Here is a 20,819-nt window from a genome sequence, read left to right on the forward strand (position 1 = left end):
ACACAAGTGTACAACACTAGGCTAGTTATTATATCTGTATATCTTTAATAGATTTTGTGATTAGATCCTCTAACTGGCTTGGAAGCCGTTAGAGTTATATTGCCTTACTTACTTTAAATTGAATCATTTAAATTAGGCAATCAAGTTTTTAAATAGGGGGAAATAATTGAAAAGTCTTATTCACCCCCTCTAGGACCTTAACTCAGATTCCTTCTTCAGTATCAGCGGTGTAAACTGCAATTTCAATTGGTATCAAAGCAAGGTTCCTCTGAAAAAGGTTTAACAACCTAAAGGAAGATCTTGACAGAAGAAAGAATTATGGGCAAAGGAGAGGGAATATCTGTCTCATGGCCACCCATCTTTAATGGTACAAATTATGCATACTGGAAGGCAAGAATGATATTTTTTCTCCAGGCCTTCGATGATGATGTATGGGAGATTATTAAAAATGGATATAGTACACTTACAAAACAAATTATTCTTGAGGATGGTACAATAATTACCAAACCAAAACCAAAGGCCAAATGGACCCAGTATGACAAAGAGATGAGGATGTGTGAAGCCAAAGCCATGAGTACAATTTGCTGCGGAGTTTCGTAGGAAGTATTTCATCGAATAAGTATGTGTGTAAACTCTAAGGTAGCATGAGAGTTATTAGAAACTAACCATGAAGGAACTAACGCAGTGAAAATGTCAAGGCTTCAATTTTTAACATCTCAGTTTGAACACATAAAGATGGAAGAAGATGAGACGTTCATGGAGTTCTTTAGAAGACTGAATGGTATATGTAACTCCATGGGTGGACTTGCAAAAAGAATTTCGATACCCAAAATATATAAGAAAATTCTGAGATCCCTACCGGAACATTTTAACTCCAAGGTCACCACCATTGAAGAGTGTAGGAATATAGAAGAAATGAAAGTAGAAGAACTAGTAGGTTCCGTATAAACATTTGAACTACACTTCAAACCACCCACAAAATCCAAAAATACTGTTCTCAAAACCTCTAATAACATGAATAAAATAGAGAAAGAAGATAGTGGGAATGAAGATGGAGATGAGGAAGTTGCCCTCCTAGCTAAAAAATTTAAAAGATTCTTTAATAGGAACTGTGGAAGACCATACAACAACAAGGGAGCTCAACCGGACCACAGGTGCCAAACTGGCAAATTCAACAAGTCCAAAGAGCTTCAATGCTACAACTATAAAAAGTTTGATCACATCTCCATGAAATGCCCTACAAAGGAATCCAAAGGAAAAGCCATGACAGCCACCTGGGATGACACTGATGACTCAAATTCAGATTCAGATGAGTCAAATAGTGATGGAGACACAAAATCATTGAAGATTCTCATGGCCTCCACCACTACAGTTAGTCCTAAAAATTCGGATGAGGAAAAAGAACTTGATCTTGAGGAAATTAAAAAGGGTAGAGGAATTAGAGTTAGTAGCATAACTTTTGACAATTTGATTAAGAAAATTGAACTTCTAGAATTAAAAGTTGAAAAATTAAAAAGAAAAAATAAGAAACTAAAAATAGAAGTAAAATATTCTGATCAGACAGCAGAACTAACCTGAAAGTTTACTTAAAGTAATGAAAAATTTGAGAAACTTCTAGGCATGGGAAGAAAATTCAAAAATATGATAGGCCTATGATATGAATAAGAATCCTCCTATACCTCATCAATGATGACAAATTCAACTACTCTAAATCAGAAAGATCCAGTTGATTGCCATCACTGTGGAAAGATAGGACATTACAAATGGGAATGTCCTATGGTCAAGAAATCTAATGTTACTTCCAAGATAAATGACAAAGTCACATCTAAATCATTTGGAAGTCACTCAGATAAATACTCCCCCGGCTCAAAGAAAATGGTTACCAAATGGGTAACACAAAACAAACACAAGTGCCCTGGAAATGACTCGGGCCCTTGTAACATCTGGTCCATGTAAATCAATAAGTTTCCTTGATCCATCTGTTGATATATTCACCAATGAGTCAGGAACTTTAAAAAGGGGAGATGTTGATAAATATATATATATATATATATATATATATATATAGATATATATATATATATATATATATATATATATATATATATTTTTTTTTCAAGAAGTAAATCACAGTTACTTAAAATTGATTCTAGATCTTTAAAAAGCATAATTGAATCAATTTACAAACAAATTCTTAATCATCCATGAAGTTTGATAAAAAGTACCTTTATGATAAACAACTCCATACAAAACAAGTATCATGCATATCTTTTGAAATGCCATGTATAATATGATACTTGCCTTGAACTAGAAAAGGTTGATACACATATTACAATACTTATAACCTATTGATCAACCATTTCTAACAAATGTTTACTGGTTCATTTGGTCTAAATTGGTATATTTAAGGATCATGCCTCCTATATAAGCATTAGAATCAAACCAAAGGATTAAGCCTGATGCTTGGTGTAATTGTTAAATCTGATGATTCTTGGCCTCTAAGCATTTTGATAATTTCATGCTGGATTTTCACTCTCAATCATACAATGGAATCCTATTTTGAAATTGTGCATAGTAGGAAAATCAGTCCTTAAAGATCTTTTAAGCTCCAAGAACACTTCGGTAACACCGAACTTACCTTTGGTGCTACCAAAATTGAGCCGTGTCAAGTCATTTAAATCCTTCATTGCCCAGTTCTTCTAGACAATTTCTTATTTCTTCCAAAGTTTGGCTGAAGGGCTGTACAACCAAAATTAGCAAAAACCAAGGTAAATCCTATTGCCTTCTCTATACATCTTTAAACTAGGATCATTTGCTGGGTCATTTATCATTTTACTTCATTTTGCATAATGGAATTATCCCCATCAAGAGAAAAGTCGATCCAAGAAGAAACATGACATCGAAGAATCAATCGGAACTAGGCATAAACCCTAATCCTTCCAGGCCCATTACTGCAAATTTTTTACAAAAGATTGTATATAAAAAATGTCAATGAAAACTTGGCTCGATTAACCTTGTCCCATTATACACTATCTGGGGGTTTTGATGCTGATTGCAATGGTGAAATAGTTAAATCACTCCATACCGCATATCAAATCTTATTAGGATACCATTGTTTTCCAAAACAACCTAATGAATTACAAATACACAGAATCAAAAGAGGCTGTTTTGAAAGGAACTCACTATATGATCTATATGTGCGCATTTTCTTGTATCTATAGGATACAAGCATCTTTTCAGATTAATTATTATTTTTATACTTATTTTTTTAACTTATGATTTCAGCACGATTGGTCAAGAATAAAGGAAAGGAAGATGTGAAAGGAGAAACCTCATCTAGAAAAATCAGAGCCTATACTCATTATCTGCACTCTAATGCTAAGGAAAAAGAATTTACCTTTGATCGATTTATCAGACCTAGTCTCATAGAGTCATACGGGATAAATATCTATCTAAAATCAATGGGGTGGGACAACGTCATTTATTTAGGAGGAGAAATGCAATATGACCTTGTTTATCAATTTCTGAATTTTTGTCATAATACTTGAGATGATCCTCCATCGATCAACATCAATTACATGAACCAAAGTAAGGAGATCACTCCTTCGATACTGGGAGAACTTCTGGATCTTCTAGTCACACATATCTCACCAACTGATCGTTGCTTAAATGATCTAAGTGTCTAGAAAGAAGTGGCTAAAACACTGTGTGATAAGTCAATGATATCTGGAAATAGAAGAAACTACTTGTCCTCATTGCATCTGGACTCTACCATAAAAGTACTTCACGAGATACTGAGCACCAATGCATATCCCTGTGAAGTTTCTGTAAATATGATTTCACCTGTTGCTTTAAATACCCTATGTGATATCTATCAGAGAATTGAAATATGTCTACCCACTCTAATCTTGAGACAATTAATTCAAATTGTCAAAGGTATTCATCACACAAGTCTTCCCTTTCCAATAATCATCTACAAACTCTCCAAGTTTCTAGCACTGCCAGCTACTTGTGATACAATCTATCCCGCAATGCATCTTTCTAAGAAAAACATACTCCCGTTAAAAATCATCAAAACTCATCAGGAATGCAGGAGCGGTGAAGACACTTAAGACACTCCCATGGCCACTAGCTGGGACTCTTGTGACACCCTAGTGCCTGCATCAAGTCCATTATCTGTCAACATTGGGCGCCTCCTTCACCAGAACAATCCAGTTCGTCAACTTCTTGAAGTGCAGTCAAATATAGAAGCTCACCTCCGGCAGTGTGAAAATTGACTCTCCACGATTGAACTGCGTCTTGACATTCTTCAACATACTGGGGAGCACATCACTGAACTGCTTCTGACTCATCGTTCTTATATCCCTCCGTATGAGGGTGGATCGTCCCGATGATCTTTGCTGTGTTATTGCTGAATCATAATACATTTTATTTTTGGATATTTATGCCCTTAAGGGCTTTTTGGTTTTTGGATAATGATTTAATCCACCCAATCTTGGGGTAGTAATTTTAATGAATTTTTGATATTATCTTTTTTGCTCATGTTAGATACTCTCTTTATTGTTATCTTTTTTTATCTAAAATATGGTTTGCTTGCTTATGATGATATATTTCCTTGTTTGGATGATGATATTTATGCTTATATCATTATATGATTTATCTTGCTTACCCTTTTGATTATTATCTCTATGTTATTGGACTATTTCTTGGTAAATCCTTTGCCAATAACTGACAAAAAGGGGGAGAAGAAACCTACCCACCAAAGTAATGTTTGTTTTTATAGAAATTGCTTTTTTTCCCTTGTTAAAGATTATTTTTGATAGATACAAAAGGGAGCAGCATGGTTTTGTATTACATGTCAAGTCTTGAGTTGTAAATTTTTATGTTTGATATGTAATTCTTATTGTTTTGGTATGTCATTGGTATGGACCATGACACGGTTATAGGTTAGGTTGTCTTTGTCACGTAATTGACAAATGGGGAGATTGTTAATGCACTTATTTGTACTCATGTTTGTCAATTACGTGACTAGTTGTGTCTTATAGTCGAATGAGTTCTTGGCAAGTGAAGATCGGCGACGTAACTGGATTAAAAGCATCAAAGCTACATTGAAGACAAAGAACTACTTCTATGATCTTGACTTTGCAAATAGGAATACCTACTTAGGTCATATATTCTAAGCCAATACCAAGTCCATATTTATATCCTATAGTCTTAGCTTTTGCATATCCCAAGTTGTTGAAAAATTAAAAGGACAAAAAGAAAAATCTATCCACTTTTGGTAGGAAGAAGGTGTCACCGAAGGTATACCAGAAGGGCTTAAAACTGTCTAGCAACATCACGACTATAATTTGGTGGCACCGACTGCCATTGACGAATAGTGTTCGGTGCCACTGAAAGGGACTTATTTTGATCACCAACTTGAGGAATTAATTCGGTACTATCGAATGATATTTCGGTACCACTGAAGCATGTTCGGTGATACCAAAGTTGGCTTCGGTAGCATCATAAACTAATTATTTTCTAGTTGTTTTCTATTTGTTGGAAGCTTTTATCTATAAAAATGGCTTGTATAAACTTGCATAATTAGTGGAAATAGGCACCATAGAGTCTCTAGTGTATCCCAAGCTTATCCTAGCCCATTTAGACTCTATCCATATGAGTTTCATGTTCTCTTCATTGTGATCTTTCACTCCCATGAGCATTCAATGCTCCTATTAATGAAGAACATGAACTCGTGCCTTCTCTAAAGTATAAAGACCAAACCAATAGGAAAATCCTTGGTTCTTTGATACTCTAGAGTGTCTATAAGTTGAATCCCTTAGGAAATCCACTCATTATCCTAGATAGGAGATTCAACCAACTCTCATAACCTTGGTCACCTTTTTAGGTACATCTAATGCAAGGTTCTTGATCGTGAAGCTGAGCCAAGAGGTAAATCCAAGTTGAGGAGCACCGGGAAGCTGATTCAATCACAAGAGCACAAAGATCTGGCAACTCGAGATAAGCTACAAAAGAGAACTCTATCCGACAAGTAAGTGTCATAGTTAAGAGTTCAAAGTTTAGTCTCTTTCCTTGTGCAGGATTAAGGCTAAGAGTTTGCTATCAACAAACTCAATTAGGTTCCTAGTGTGGGACCTTGGCCGGTGGGCCTAAAAGTAGGTGCCTTGTGTGAGACCTTAGCCAGTAGGCCTAAACGTAGGTACCTTTTGTGGGGCCTTGGCCGGTGGGTCTAAACGGTAGGTGCTTAGTGTGGGACCTTAGCCGGTGGGCCTAAACGTGAGTTCTAGGTGTAGGATCTTTGATCTTGCAGAGAGCATAAATTGTATCCTTAATGTAGGATTGTAAAGGTTATTGGTGAACCTGTTTAAAACCATTAATAGTGAAATCCGGTGCACTCTGGGATTGAGTGTGGATGCCAAGAGTGGAGTAGGTACGTAGCCGAATCACTATAAATGCTTGTGTTTGGAATTGTCATTTGTGCATCTATTTAATCTTGCTTATATATGCTTGAATGTTTAATTTAGTATACATGATTGAATGAATGCGATTCATTAATAGGAAGCACATTCCACACGTAAGTGCACAACACTAAGCTAGTTATTATATCTGTATATCTCTAATAGCCTTTATGATTGGATCCTCTAACTGGCTTGGAAGCCATTAGAATTATATTACCTTACTTGCTTTAAATTGAATAATCATTTAAGTTAGGCAATCAAGTTTTTAAATAGGAGGAAATAATTGAAAAGTCCTATTCAACCCCCTCTAGGACCTTAACTCAGATTCCTTCTTCAGTATCAGCGGTATAAACTGCAATTTCACTTCAGAGGTTATGTTTTAACCCCTCTACGTAAAGAAAATTCTTAATCTTGGACAACCCTGGCCCAGCAATCCTTCCTTGCCCAACTATCTTAGTAGTGCTTCCATCTCCAAAGGTGACTGACCCACCATCAAAATTGATGTAATGGAAAAAAATGAGTTCTGTCACCTGTTATGTGTCTGGAGCACCCACTATCCAAATACCATATGGAATTACTACCAGCTTTAAGAGTAGAATGAATTACCAGGAAGTTTGCTTCGTCTTTTATGACCCATTTAGAAACAACTTTCTTTGGGCCTGGATTGATTTTTAGAGAGACAATATCTTTCTTGGCTTCATCTCTTAAGGGCAGACTCTTTTTAGGAGAATGGGTTCTTTTAGCAAACTGGTCATTGCCCTGATTTACTTGAATCATCATCTTTTTTGCCTTTTCATTTAATTGGGCAACTTATTTGATTAGTTCCTTCATTCTCCTATTCATTTTAGGAGGAGTGGAAAACTTTCTCCTCACATTCACCTTTTCTTGAGGTGGCTTCCTTGGTGGACTTCTCACACTATCTGTAGGCTGTAGCATTCTCCTAGTTGGTAGAAATTTACCTATAATGCTCGAGCCTAGGGCGGATCGTGAGTTTTTAATGTTGGGCATTCAAAACTTAGGTGAAACACATCACCACATGCATGACAAGTAGGAGATGTTCTTGGTTTGCTACCTGAAGCTACTAATTCCTTTCTAATCGCAGGGGAGATAGAGATCCGACTGGTTTTGAAGCTATCATATCCTAAACCTCTCTTGTATCCCGACCTCTTATCCAAGCTTAGAAGTCTTTTTAATTTTTTATTGCCTTGGGTAAACTTGTGACTGGCATTGGCATGAGATTTTGACTCGTCAAGTTCTAATTTCAGACCATGATTGATAGAGTTTATCATAACTAATTTAGTTTCTAGGTCTTCATTTTTCTTAACTAATTCAGTCACTTCGCTTTCATATCTCGTATTTTCCATAGCATGGTTAGCATTGTCTCTTGTTAGTTCTTCAATCTCATCGGCTAATCATTCATTTTCAGCCTTGGCTTCTTTAAGCTCATGGCTCAACTATTTGTTTTCGGTCTTAGCATGACCAAGATTTTTAAGAACTTTCAAGCTTTCAGTGTACAACTAGTCATAGGCTTCTTGTAAATCAGTATTATCAACTTCTTCCTCTTCTTTAGCTGAAGAGGTCTGATCTTTTACATGATCATCCTTTTCTTCTGTGTCCCTTGATTCAGGATAACTGTGGTGCTGGAGACCATAAGTATTCTTAATGAGCCTTGATCTCCATCATTATTGGATTCATCTGAATCTAAGTTTGAATCCTCTGATTCATCCCAGGTGGCAGCCATTGCCTTTCCATTGGAGTTATTTTTAGTGAGACATTCAGCTGCAAGGTGACCATAACCTCTATAGTTGTAGCATTGGGGATCTTTTGACCTTCTGGGAGATTTTCCTGTTTGGCGTTTTAGGTCATATTTCTTCTCCTTTTTGTATAAGTTTTTTCCTTGGTTCTTGTTGAGTTTTTTTTTTTGAACCTTTTAGCCAACAAAGTAATTTCTTCATTGTCCTCATCATTGTCACTGTCTTCCTCAGATTCATGTTTCTTTTGTGAGGCTTTTAAGATAGTATTTCTGGATTTTATGAGAGTCTTTAAATGTAGTTCATATGTTTGTAGGGAACTTAGTAGTTATTTTACTTTCATTTCATCAATGTTCCTACATTCCTCTATGATTGTGACTTTGGAGGAAAATCGTTCCGGTAGTGATCTCAAAATTTTCATACAAATGTGCAATACCGGGACTTTTTCTCCTAACCCCCAAATGGAGTTACATATGTCACTTAATTTGGTGTAAAACTCCATAAATGTCTCATGATCCTCCATCTTAATATTTTCAAACTAAGTTGTAAGGAGCTGGAGTTTAGAGCGCTTGACTGTGTTGGTCCCTTCATGGGTGGTTTCTGAGAAATTCCATGCTTGTTTAGCCATTTCAAACATGTATATGTGTTTAAATTCTTCTTAGGAGGCATCATAGTAAATTGCATTTAGCACCTTTACATCACAACTGGACCTGGTCTTGTCATAATTGTTCTAAAGTGTTTGAGGTTTGGGTCTTGACGTGGTAGCACCATCATTAGATATTATTTGTTCCATTGGTGTTTACAACCCAATTTCAACGATGTCCAAACCGCATGATCCAAGGATCTAAGAAACATATGCATTCTTGTTTTTTAGTATGTGTAGTTAGATCAATCAAAAAGTGGTGGTCTTGAGACCGATGTTCCCTCAGTCTTATATATATTTTTAAGCTTCAACTAGGATCTCCTTCTAGGCGGTTAAGCCCTTTAAGAGAAACCCACTTTGATACCAACTGAAATTGCTCTTTTATGACTATAAGTGAAGCTTGGATATATGACTAATGTCTTTTTAAGATTTTAACTAACTAAACAACAATCACTCACTTCTAATTACTCATACAAACCAATAAAAATAAGGAGTGGTTATATCAATTCTACAATGGTGAAACATCATGCAGGCATTTTGTCAAACATGTCTTCTACAATTAAGATAATCATTCATATCATTCAGCAAAATCGAATAGTTATAAATAGAAATAATTTAACCCATGCTCACGATGTATGGTGGTTCGGCTACGTGCCTACTCCACTCCCAGCTGTCTCACTCTCTCCTAGAGTATACCAAATTTCACTATCCAAATGGTTTTAAATTAGGTTTACCATAAACCTTTACAACCTACACAAGGTCTATATGTTTTACATCTGTTGATGGCCTACACAAGGTCTCAGTGAGTTTGGATCTCAAACTCAATCAAGACGCCCTACATAAGAACGACAAGGCGTATGCTCCCATTGGAGGCCTACACAAGGACTTAGTAAGTTTGGTAGGTTAAATTCTGAAACTCAATCCTATACAAGGATCGATTTTTAGAAAAATAGACTCAAAATAACTTTCTTACCTAAAGTGGATGAGCCCCCTTGAAGCGCCTTTATTGAAGATCTTCTTTAATCATGAAAGCATATTTAGCTCCCTTAAATCACAACCTTAATATGGATGTGCCTTTGGTAGTGCCGAGGTACGGGTTAAAGGTAGGTTAATCCTAACTCAAGATGATGGGTCATCAAGGATAGAGTTAGGATTCACAAGGAGTAGCATTCAATGTCCTTTAGCACAAGGGATTTGTTATTAAAGATGAGTGTTATGGCATTAATGAATGCTGTAGTTTATATTTTAATTCGATCTTTAAATGCTCAATAAATGTGCTTTATCATAAGTATTGAATGATGAACTTCATGAGGAAAAGAGCTTGGGAGAAGGATTTTGGCTATGAAATCACACACTCACAAGGCTCTCTCTATTTCTCATCCATTTGTAAGGAAGCCCAAGAATCAAATTTATGGAATGATTGCAACGGGTGAAAAACAGTAAAAATGGCTAGTTGTCAGTGGCACCAAAATAAATTTAAAAATCGACTCTTGCCATTGGACATTTTTTGGCACCTTTGGTAGCACCAAAGGTGCCTTTTGGTCAAACCGAATTAGAGTTTGGCTATAGTCGAATTTGGGGTTCTGCACACTGTCTTGATTTTGCAAAGTTCAATGCCATCAAGTGTCACATTTGGTGGCACCGAATTTAACATTCGATTGTAGTCAAATTAGGCATTTTGCTTACTATCTCTTTGAAGCTTAGTTTGGTGTCACCGAGTGTTGCCTTTGGTGGCATCGAAGTTACACTCGGTGGGACCAATTTTTCTGTTCGGTTGTAGTCAAATTTTGTGCTTTGCTTGTTGTCTAGTTTAAGCATACTTTGGTGGCACTGAAGGTATGTTTGGTGTGACCGAATACCCCTGAAATGCATTCATTTCATTCATTTCTTCCTTAGTCTTTGGGAGATAGTTTCCTAAGGTTTTTCTATATAGTTTTAGGGCTTTTTGAGTTTTTGAGGGTTGGCTCCACGGCACACCTATCTTTACCTTTCTTTGGCCTTTTACGCTTTGGTTCTCTTCACGTCTTCAAGTCTTCATTCTTCACAAGGCTCATCTAGGCTTGACATATGTAATTGACAAACTTATACATTTATACAAGGCTCTAGCGTATCGGAAGCACAAATCTCTGGTTACTGTAGGCTGAAGGAGAAGGAATGCGCAAGATGAATACTAGCGAGGAAGAATGTCGGTAGCGCTAGGACTTCATAGAATTAGGTAGATGAATAACAAGGGGAAAGCCCTTATTTATACAGTTCAAGTGATGGAGCATTTAATGCTGGCTACAACCACGTAAGCACGAGGAGGCGCTTCGACTGATGTGCCCTTTCATGTAGCACCATAGGGTTAGGCCGGGAAAAGCCATAATGGCTCAGGCGACAAGTGTTCGTCAATGAGTCGTGCATAAGCCGAACGATGCTTGCCAATTAATGGGCATCTCCTTGTACTGCGCAATCACCATCATACCTTTTTCGATTCCCACGAAAGGCACCATTTTTTAAATTCCCGCCCCATTATTAGATGACAAATCTAAAGCTGAAAAAAGATTGGGTTACTCACTATTTGAAATTCAGTTTCCGTGCTCGCATATTAGTTTAGGCTCTTACCTCTCGAGCTCACACACGTCAAAGTCGGAAGTAGGGGGGCAACTCTTATGGGGAAAATCAAATTGACCTGTTGTAAAAGACATGCGACCGATCATAAGTCATGTATAAGAACTAAACTGACTAAGAATTACCGAGATAAACTCCTTAAGATATCGATGCATGAACTGTGAGATGAGCTGATCTTAAAGGATCAATAATGAGTTGAAGCTTAAGGGCAAAGCTCAGTGGTGTGAGTCACCTGCCGAGAAGGGGAGAGCTTAGTAGCGTTACTCACCTATTAAGCTGATCTGATCGACCTTGACCTAAGAACTGGGATGTCCGGAAAGAATCCAGCCTCATGCTAAGAAAGGAAAGATTTTGCAAGATTATAACTGAAGATGACACCGACCGAGGTGGGCTCGGTAATACTTTTGAAAATAGACCCCATTCAACTACGGACCCTTTTAGCATATCCAGCGGATCCCACCAAGATACGAGGATATGCGGTATTTCGTAAAGATACACTATCTCAGAAGCCACCTATTCACTTGATAAATATACCCACTGCCATTAAAGGGGGAGGTACGGAAAAAATCTCAAATCAAGTCCAGTTTATGATATTTTGGATTCACCTGTCTTAGGCATTGGATGGTCCCGGCTATAACCGGTGCCCTGTAGTCCTTCGCGTGCTATTGGTACAAGTACCAAGTACTTGTACACCTACAGGTGTAGCCCTTGCCATCCAAATTCGAGTAACAACAACAGCAATATAATGCTCACCTGCGCACCAGTTCGCACGGGACTGGTGCAAACTTTTTTGAGAACCCATCATACGTGATGTGGATCCAAAATCTGAACCGTTCATGTGAAGCAGCACCTCGTGAAACCCCCCAGGCCCAAGTAATACTTTGATCTAAAACTTTGATGGGCCATGAAAAATGAAAACAGTTTCCTCCCTTGATTTGCATTTCTCTTTGTTATGGCCCACCAGAATTTTAGATCAAGGTGAAAATTTATCACATGGGGTTTCATGGGATTCCGCATCACATGGACTGTTCAGATTAGACACCCAAGACATGTGTGCAAAGGTGCTCACGTGCATAGGTGCGCAGGTGAGCATGACTCTCTCTCTCTCTCTCTCTCTCTCTCTCTCTCTCTCTCTCTCTCTCTCTCTCTATATATATATATATATATATATATATATATATATATATATATATATATATATATAGTTCAAGAAACATGCACACATCTTTAACATAAAATACAGGATCATTAAACCGCACACCTCACATCATTCATGATTCATGTGGGGTCTCAATTCCCATCACAAGCCAATAGACACATTACTAACGTTGCTATCTCATTTCTAAACTAGCTTTATACCAAGGCCTAGCGGGTGATATTTAAGCCACCTCAGCATTCGATGGCCATAGCTCCAAAGCCGCTCCCACCCCCATCACCCAATCACTCTCTTAGACTAGTACATGCCATAACTAGAACTGGCCCCCCTCGAACGTTTGCCCGAACTGCCAGCCAGATGATGCCACATTGTAGCTAGTGATCATCCGACCGTCGCTTGTGGTCACTTGGAAGGAGAGGCTTTGACCGTTGAGGTAAGAGTTGCTCTGCCAGTTCTGTCCCCAATTCCTGGACATGGGTTGCCACCCTGTCCTCGAACCTTTGATGGACACTGCACGGACGTCACCTGCCCCTGCAACGTTCGTGATCAGGACCAAGTTGAAGTATGAATGGCCGTTGATGGTAAATCTTATTCCTCCTTTCTTCGCACAGGCCACCCTGCAAAACCAAAATATTAATTACACATGCTAAGCATGCATGACAAAAGGAGACGAAATATGTGATACACATGGTTCTAAAACTGGCTGAGTCAACTCAACAAGGTCTGACTCTTGAACTGAGTCACTCTGTGAGTCAAAGTGTGAACATTAATAAAATTTGAATGGGAATGAGGAATATTATATATATGCACTTTGCCAGTGCACCATCCAGTCATTTGATGACAGTTTTTCTATTTTATTCAGTATTTCAATTATACAGAAGAGCTGTTATAATAAGCAGCTTGTTATAACTCACTTAGAGGTGAAATTTTCTGTCCAAACACCCACCTATGAGTGAGTTTCCAGTAAACCTTGTACAACTAAGAAACTTAAAGGCATCCAAACGGTCTTTTATAAAATTTTTCTGTGTGTTATATTATATTACAATTGCTAATATTTATAAATTGTAGTTATTAAATATTGAGTTGAGTTAGGTCCAATCTTTGATTCCACCCGACTGGACTGAACATCGAGAGAAGTCGGAATTTCCGGGTTTTTAAATTATGTGTAGGGCAACCCAAAATCACCTCAGCCCATGATCCTAACTAACCGATTTGGGCCCAATAAAGGAGGACCTGTGGTTGTAGTTGTTCAATATTGTTTATCAGATGGTGAACGCTATCAAATGGGGAAGCAATTGGAAAATACGGCCATCTTATGAGGTCCACTAGATCAATGGATTTAATTAAAGGTGGGCCCCACCCTGATAAATACTGGTTCGAATTAAAGACACGGTCGGGTTGTTTATATAATGCCTCGTGAAAGAATTGCATGGTAAGACATGTCACGGTCGTGAAAGCTCTGTCACACATGCCATGCACATGGAGGGCGGTAGTTGAGACCGACAAAACCAAGTTAACTGCCCTTACCTCCTAAATGCAACCGGAACAATCCCAGCCCGGTACTGGGCAATCTGCAGGAAGGCTGGCTCAGCTAGATCAAAGTGTTGAAGGGGAGGATTGCACCATCCGCCATTGTTGTTAGATAAGGCGAAATTAGGTGGACAAAAGTTCGTTGCCGTCACTGTGATTGTCCCAGGTAGGCACCATTTAGGGTCATCGTTGCACCTCATCTCATAGCAAGCCCCGCAGCTCAATCCATTGTTGAACAAGGCAGTGCTGAGGGCTGCAGTGTTTGTGCCATACCCTTGGCTGTACAAATTGCCATATCCACAAGCTCCCCCTGCATGCCAAACCATGGATTAGGAGGCTAATTTAGGATTAAAATTTAGATAAAACCCAATATTAAAATATTGATAATTGTGATCAATGAAGAATTCAGGTGGTTGATGTAAGAGGTTTGATAGATGTCCCGATGTATTACAATGCAATATCCATTGGATCTGAGGTCATGTTGGCTGATCTGAACTGTTTACAAGATTGGCCTCAAGTTAGGTGGAGGACATCTAATGAAAGAACTCTTCAATTGCAGTACCTAAGCACATCTATTATTTAGCTTTTATTGATGAACATGGACCATCACCTCGATCGTTGCTCTGTGGATCATTGATTCAAAAATCTAAGATTCTCAAATCATGATGATTTTTGTGGTAGTCAGTATTTTGTAAGATCAACGGCTAGGATCACCACATAGCCAAATATCTAAGAAATATATATAGTGCCAATATATCATAATTGGTCATGCATGATGTATTCGAGCAAACTAAGGTAATGAAAATGAGTGGTTAGGCATTAAACTTTTGTCAAGCAATTATGATTATAGAAATTTGACTACAAAGATATGAGACAATGCTATAATGATAATAACAAACTGTGCCGTACATATTTAATATAATCAAAGATTAAAATCTTTATAATCTCTTGATTAGTGGTGCACGTAGCACTACTTAAACGTACCCATTGTGCCAGATGCGTCCCCACCGCCGTAGAACGTTGCGTGGCCGCCATCCCAACCATATGGGTCTCCCAAAGAGGAGTGTAAGTAGGTGGAGAGGAGGAAGAATAGAAGGTGAGCAATGGCCATGGGAGGACTGGGGATGTCGCTGAGAGATGTATTTTCCTTGTGTGGTTAGAAGGCAATGCATGGGATTTAGCCAGGAGGGATGTATGTTTATATAGGAGAGCAACCCCACGTGGGTGACTTTTTTTCTTTTATTTATTTAAAATTTCCGTCTCGAGGAGTATCAAGGGAAGCGGATTGGCTGGTGTACCACACACCAGCTATATATATAGCTGCTGTAGATACGTTGCGCGCGAAGACGAGCGCCGACGCTCCTCGAGCTCCGTGTTGTACGAACGGTTCAAAGGAGATCAAAGTTACATGGCCCCACAATGATGTATTGATTATATCCACACCGTTCATACATTTTTTGAGATCATTTTAGAGCATTAGAAAAAAAATGAACCATATCCAAAGCTCAAACCGACCACACCAAAAATAGCATCGAGTATAATGATTTTCACCGTTGAAAAATTCGTAGGGCCCACCATAACGTTTATTTTCCATCCAATCTGTTAATAAGGTCACAAATACATGGATGAAGATGATAAACCAATTTCATATTAATCCGAAAACTTCTGTGACCCGAAAGGGTTTCAATGGTAGACGTTCAATCTCCCACTGCTTTTTGCAGTGTGCTCTACTTGATCTTTAGATCTGTTTTATTTTTAGGCTAAAGCCTTAAGACGAGATCGCCAAATGGATGGACGGTTTGGATATAACGCACACCTCATGATGGGACCCACAGAACTTGCTGACGTCAATACAGCAGCTATGTTTGGCACACCAGCCAATCCGCTTCCAGTATCAAGGGACTACGTCACCACCGTTCATCAGAGGACAATCAACACCCTTCATGTCAAGATTATTTGGTGAGGATGCTCCTTTCCCATTGGAAAGCCGATTGCCTGTCGCAGGGATATCCTTGTGATATGACGTGGCCCAAGCTCTTGGGGCCCGCTTTGATGTAAATGTTTTATCCATGCCTTCCATCCTTATTTCCAGATCATTTTAGGAGATGAGCCCAAAAATGATATAGATCCAACGATCGAGTGGACCACACCGCAGAAAACAGTGGGGATTGAACTTTTACCGTTGCAAAGGTCTGGAACCATAGAAGTTTTGAATCAAGCTTATTTTTGTGGTTTCCTTCATCCAGGTGTACGTGATCTTATTAACGGGTTGGATGGAAAATAAAGCGTCACGGTGGACCCTAGGAAGTTTTCAATGGTGGACCTTCAATCCACACCGTTTTCTGTGGTTGGGTCCACTTGATATTTGGATATTAATCATTTTTAAGATCATGCTATAAAATGAGCTGAAAAACAGATGAACGTAATACATACATCACGTTGGACCCCACAGAGCTTGGGCCACGTCGTTACACAGGGTGCGGGTGCAACAGGCCATCCGCTTCGTGATCCTTGATGTTGGACATTTATAGTATCCAAAGGTTTGTAGAAGTGGGATGACGATTTGGTTATCCAAACCGTTGATGTGATGGGTCATTTGTTGATGGATGATCCCCTAAACAATCTCGAATTCGGAGATCTTAACATTACAAATCTTTGACTTCATATGGTTGAATGTAGGCGGTTGATGCATTTCTTTGCTTGGCCGTCTATTTACAAGGGAGCAACGAAAGGTTTAGGATTGTCCTCTGAAGGTGATTTTTGGGACATAGTTCATTGTCTTATAGGCCAATCAGATTAACGGTGTGGATCACTAGGTCATGTGTCCACTTGTAGAAACATGGAGGCGATGATGTACCGTTCACATAAGGACAGCTTTTTCCTTTGTATAAATAGACAAGTTAGCCTTTGAAACGAAATAAGTAATTATACAAATGAAGTGCACATGCAAATGTCTCACATGGGTTACCAAACGCTAAGCCCGTGGGCCCACCCCCACATGCAGGTTTCAACGGTTTCTTTCTCCACATTCATGGCCTCGCCCATTTGATGGTTTTATCCCTTGGCACTTGAATTTGATCGCCTTCTACTGGTGCATGCAGTGACACCTGTAATGTGAGTTATATGATACTCCGGCAGACTGCATAGTTCACACACATGCACTGGGACAATAAAGCGGATTAGCTGGTGTACCACATCCCACCGGTAAGTTTTACTGGTGTGGGTACGTGTCGTGGGTAATACGAACCCAAGACTAAATCATATCCAAATCCCAATTGTACCGTACTACAAATAGCAACGGGTCAACGATTCTCATGGTTAAAATATTTATAGTGCTTGTTGGGAAGAAAATAGAACAAGTCAGGAGACTCTACTATGAAATAGACCAACTCTGCTAACGCCGTCGGAGATCATGAGGCAACAGGCCTGATCGAGGGAAGCGTACCGAAAGCCTGAAGGAGAGGCTTAGCTCAGTTTATAAGAGATAAACTTTGACAGAAGCTTATAAAGTTTATATTCATAAGGTAGAATATGTGAGATGCACGACGTTGACTTGGTAAACGAGGCAGTAATATCCAAAGAAGCCAACTAAGCGCCGAAGCTCAGATGCCACACGACCGACCATAAAACCAACCCATTTCGGGGTCAGTTACTAAGTCGACAATCGGATTAAGAAAGTACGTTGGTTACGGATCAGTGTCATCTCATCCGACAAAAGGTAAGTAGCTCTGCCCTTTGTAGCCAGCCGAGACTCGCTCAATAGTTGAGTCGGCCAGGCCTGATCCGAGCAAAATAGAAACGGTGTAAAAACGGAACACTTTCTCAAAAATCCAGTGAAAGGATCTCCGATCCTAAAGATCTCGGGATCGGCTGCAATCCAAAATTGAATTGACACCGTATCTCCAAGAGATCAGGAAAAGAATCCTGGTACGATGGGATTCTCCCATTCCTATAAATATGAAAAACTTCGAAGATGAAAGGTACGTAAAAAGCTATCCCTAAAACCCTACTAAACGATCCTAGTCCTGACTTAGGCATCGGAGGGTTCCCGGCTCAATTCAGGGTCTCCTTTGTCTCCTTCTTGTGTAGGTGAGAGATTAGAGGGGGAACACACCAGATTTTTGCATCAATAGTTTGGCGCCATCTGTGGGAAGCGATACGAAAAGTCGTTTTCCAAGTTCTATCGGAAAGCTTCGAATAGATCTCCAATTGCAAGAACTAAGAGAACCACCAAAAACGAGCCAAATGAGGTTGTCATGCCCCAAACCCAGAAATCGGATTCACAAAATTTTCGATTGCCGAATCCGGTGCCGACAGCCTCCGTAGTACCCCATTCTTGGCTCCCAGCGTCGATACGTCAGATTCCAATCTTGGGATCCTACAAGGAGGAATATTTTTTTTTGTACATTTAACTCGAAATAAGCACAACCACAAGATTACCCAATTCACAAAAGCAATATCAACATCACATATCCACTAATATAATCAGTTGAGTACAATGCTATAAGGAAATACATAAATCGAAAATCAAGCTCCAGAAGACCGCTGCACGCTCCAAGCTCAACAATGCTGCAACCTAACATCTCCTGCACGCATCTATCGTGCATAAGCTTATAGAAAGCTTAGAGAGTGGTGTAAGTGTGTGCACAAGATAAGTGTCAAGTATTCAATACAATGCCGAAATAGTGGTAATCCATAAATCATACATTACCAGAATAAGCAGAAAGATTGACAAGATCATGAATTATTAAAGTAAGCAGAAATACTGACGAGATCATAAATCATAAGATAACAGAGTAAGCAATATAGAATAGCTATGTAAATAAGGAGTCATAAAAAGTCAAATGTCAGATGCCAAGAATGCGATGCAATATACAATTCCTGAAGAGTTCATGAATAACGTCAGCCGTATCTAGACCATATAAATGTCATATGCGGTGTGAATGAGATGACCATGCCGGAGTGTGAGGTCGGGATGATAATACGTAGTGTCGCAAGCTATGGGGTCCATCATAAGGGACTTCTATCCAAACCAGTCCCATACCTAAATTTGGATAGTCAGACTCAATGTGGTAAACTCCTAATCTCAGGTTAGTCGCGCGCCCCAACCGAAATCATGGCCATTGCGAAGGCACACGTAACAAATAGTTGCGCACCACCAACCCGAGTGGATAGTGAATGAATGAATGCATGAATGAGTATGCAACTCCTACTCACTAAATCCACATATCAGTACAGTTCATCTCTGGGATCATCATCGGGGTTTAGTACACTCCAAATGGCATTGTCGCTCTCCTAGCCGCACAGTCCAAGTGAGCGTAAGAAACCTCACTATCCGCCTGACCAATAGTCTGCCAATACCTATCTGGCACGTCGATAGCGGACCCATTTACGAGCTGGTCAAACTCAGCCTAGTATTGCCCCCTACCCTCGGGCGGGTAAGGCCACACCCCCTCCCAACCGACCACGACACATGGGAGACGCGGCCTCCTGGTATTCGGCACTCGGGCGTTCATGTATCCACTCGGTCTCGACGTTGGGGCGTCTCCTGGCCACGGATGTTTAGGGATTTTCACCCAAGGACATCTATGGCGCCCGTATACTATAACTAAACATTTTCGGTGTCCCATTTGGCCATCCATGATATGCTTGTGGAGGCTACAACCCTGATGTCACTAGGGCGTATAGTAATCATAATGCGAGATGCATGAGTCATACAATTCAGTCATGCATCAATCCTGCGCACACCGCGTGCTCATGTGAGATAACCTCCGCCTATCAGGGAGTCTCATAATAACATGCTCAATGACATATGCAATGATCAACCACATCTCATAACAAACATGCAGATGATGCGCATGGGCATGTATCATGATGCTATGCTGTCACATACTCATAATCAGTATCAACAACCGGTATTGACAATCGACCTCATCGCATAGGCCTCATATACATCATATTAGACCTTAAACAAGGCCTGGATGCACATCACAACGGTCCTCAAATATGGGCCGCATATACATCGCATCGGGCCTCAACAATCGGCCTCGATAATCGATACCGATAATCAACATGTATAAAGAAGGCGGGGTCCATAAATGGACAACTAATCATCAATAATGTAAAGATCGACTCTCGGCCGTTGTCATATCAATCTGATAGCACGGAGCCCTCTGTCTATGGCGAATGGGGGCCCATTTATTTGGGTTAACATACGAAGAGAATGGGCCTAACAAGGCCTAAGGGAAGGTCACCATGCGGGCGTTTAACCATCATTACCCAAAAATGTGGACATTCAACCAACACTACTCCCAAGCAGTGGTCCACATAGAGTCAAACATAAGGTGGGCCTAAATATCCATCAGGTGGCCTCAAATAGTCATCACAGGTGAGCCTTACACATGCAACACGTGGCTTACACATCACAGTGGGTCGATATATTGGGCCGCACCATTAGCCTAATATGCACATCATGGTGGTTGCATCATTAGGCCGCATCAATGAGCCGTACTAATGGGCCTTACACACATCAAGTTGGGCCTCGATAACTGGGCTAGAAACGTGTCATGATGGGACACGACATACGGGCCAGAAATACGTCACAATGGGCCTCGACCCATGGGCCAAAAATACATCTTTGTGGGCCTTACCAAATGGGCCATAAACAC

The 20,819-nt window shown here is 39.6% G+C and overlaps 1 protein-coding gene across 1 annotated transcript; it reads right to left on the reverse strand.

Annotated features, from left to right (window-relative positions):
* Nucleotides 1-12,691: 12,691 nt before the first annotated feature.
* Nucleotides 12,692-15,419, reverse strand: LOC131223830 (expansin-A8-like). The gene is made up of 3 exons (XM_058219348.1): nucleotides 15,136-15,419; nucleotides 14,149-14,461; nucleotides 12,692-13,238 (listed from the first exon to the last, which is right to left on the reverse strand). Exons 1-3 carry the CDS (start codon nucleotides 15,260-15,262, stop codon nucleotides 12,935-12,937), a joined length of 744 nt encoding a protein of 247 aa, XP_058075331.1. The 5' UTR covers nucleotides 15,263-15,419; the 3' UTR covers nucleotides 12,692-12,934.
* Between the last annotated feature and the right edge of the window lie 5,400 nt (nucleotides 15,420-20,819).

The sequence above is a fragment of the Magnolia sinica genome, chromosome 13 (assembly GCF_029962835.1).
Source record: "Magnolia sinica isolate HGM2019 chromosome 13, MsV1, whole genome shotgun sequence".
NCBI classification, from domain to species: Eukaryota; Viridiplantae; Streptophyta; class Magnoliopsida; order Magnoliales; family Magnoliaceae; genus Magnolia; species Magnolia sinica.

Bases quoted from the DNA above. Each gene is read 5' to 3' on its own strand.
- LOC131223830 (XM_058219348.1), bottom strand. From the start codon at position 15,262: ATGGCCATTGCTCACCTTCTATTCTTCCTCCTCTCCACCTACTTACAC. The intron at 14,462-15,135 runs GTACGTTTAAGT...TTTGGCATGCAG, and splicing joins GGACGCATCTGGCACAATGG to GGGGAGCTTGTGGATATGGC. The intron at 13,239-14,148 runs GTAAGGGCAGTT...TTGGTTTTGCAG, and splicing joins GTTCCGGTTGCATTTAGGAG to GGTGGCCTGTGCGAAGAAAG.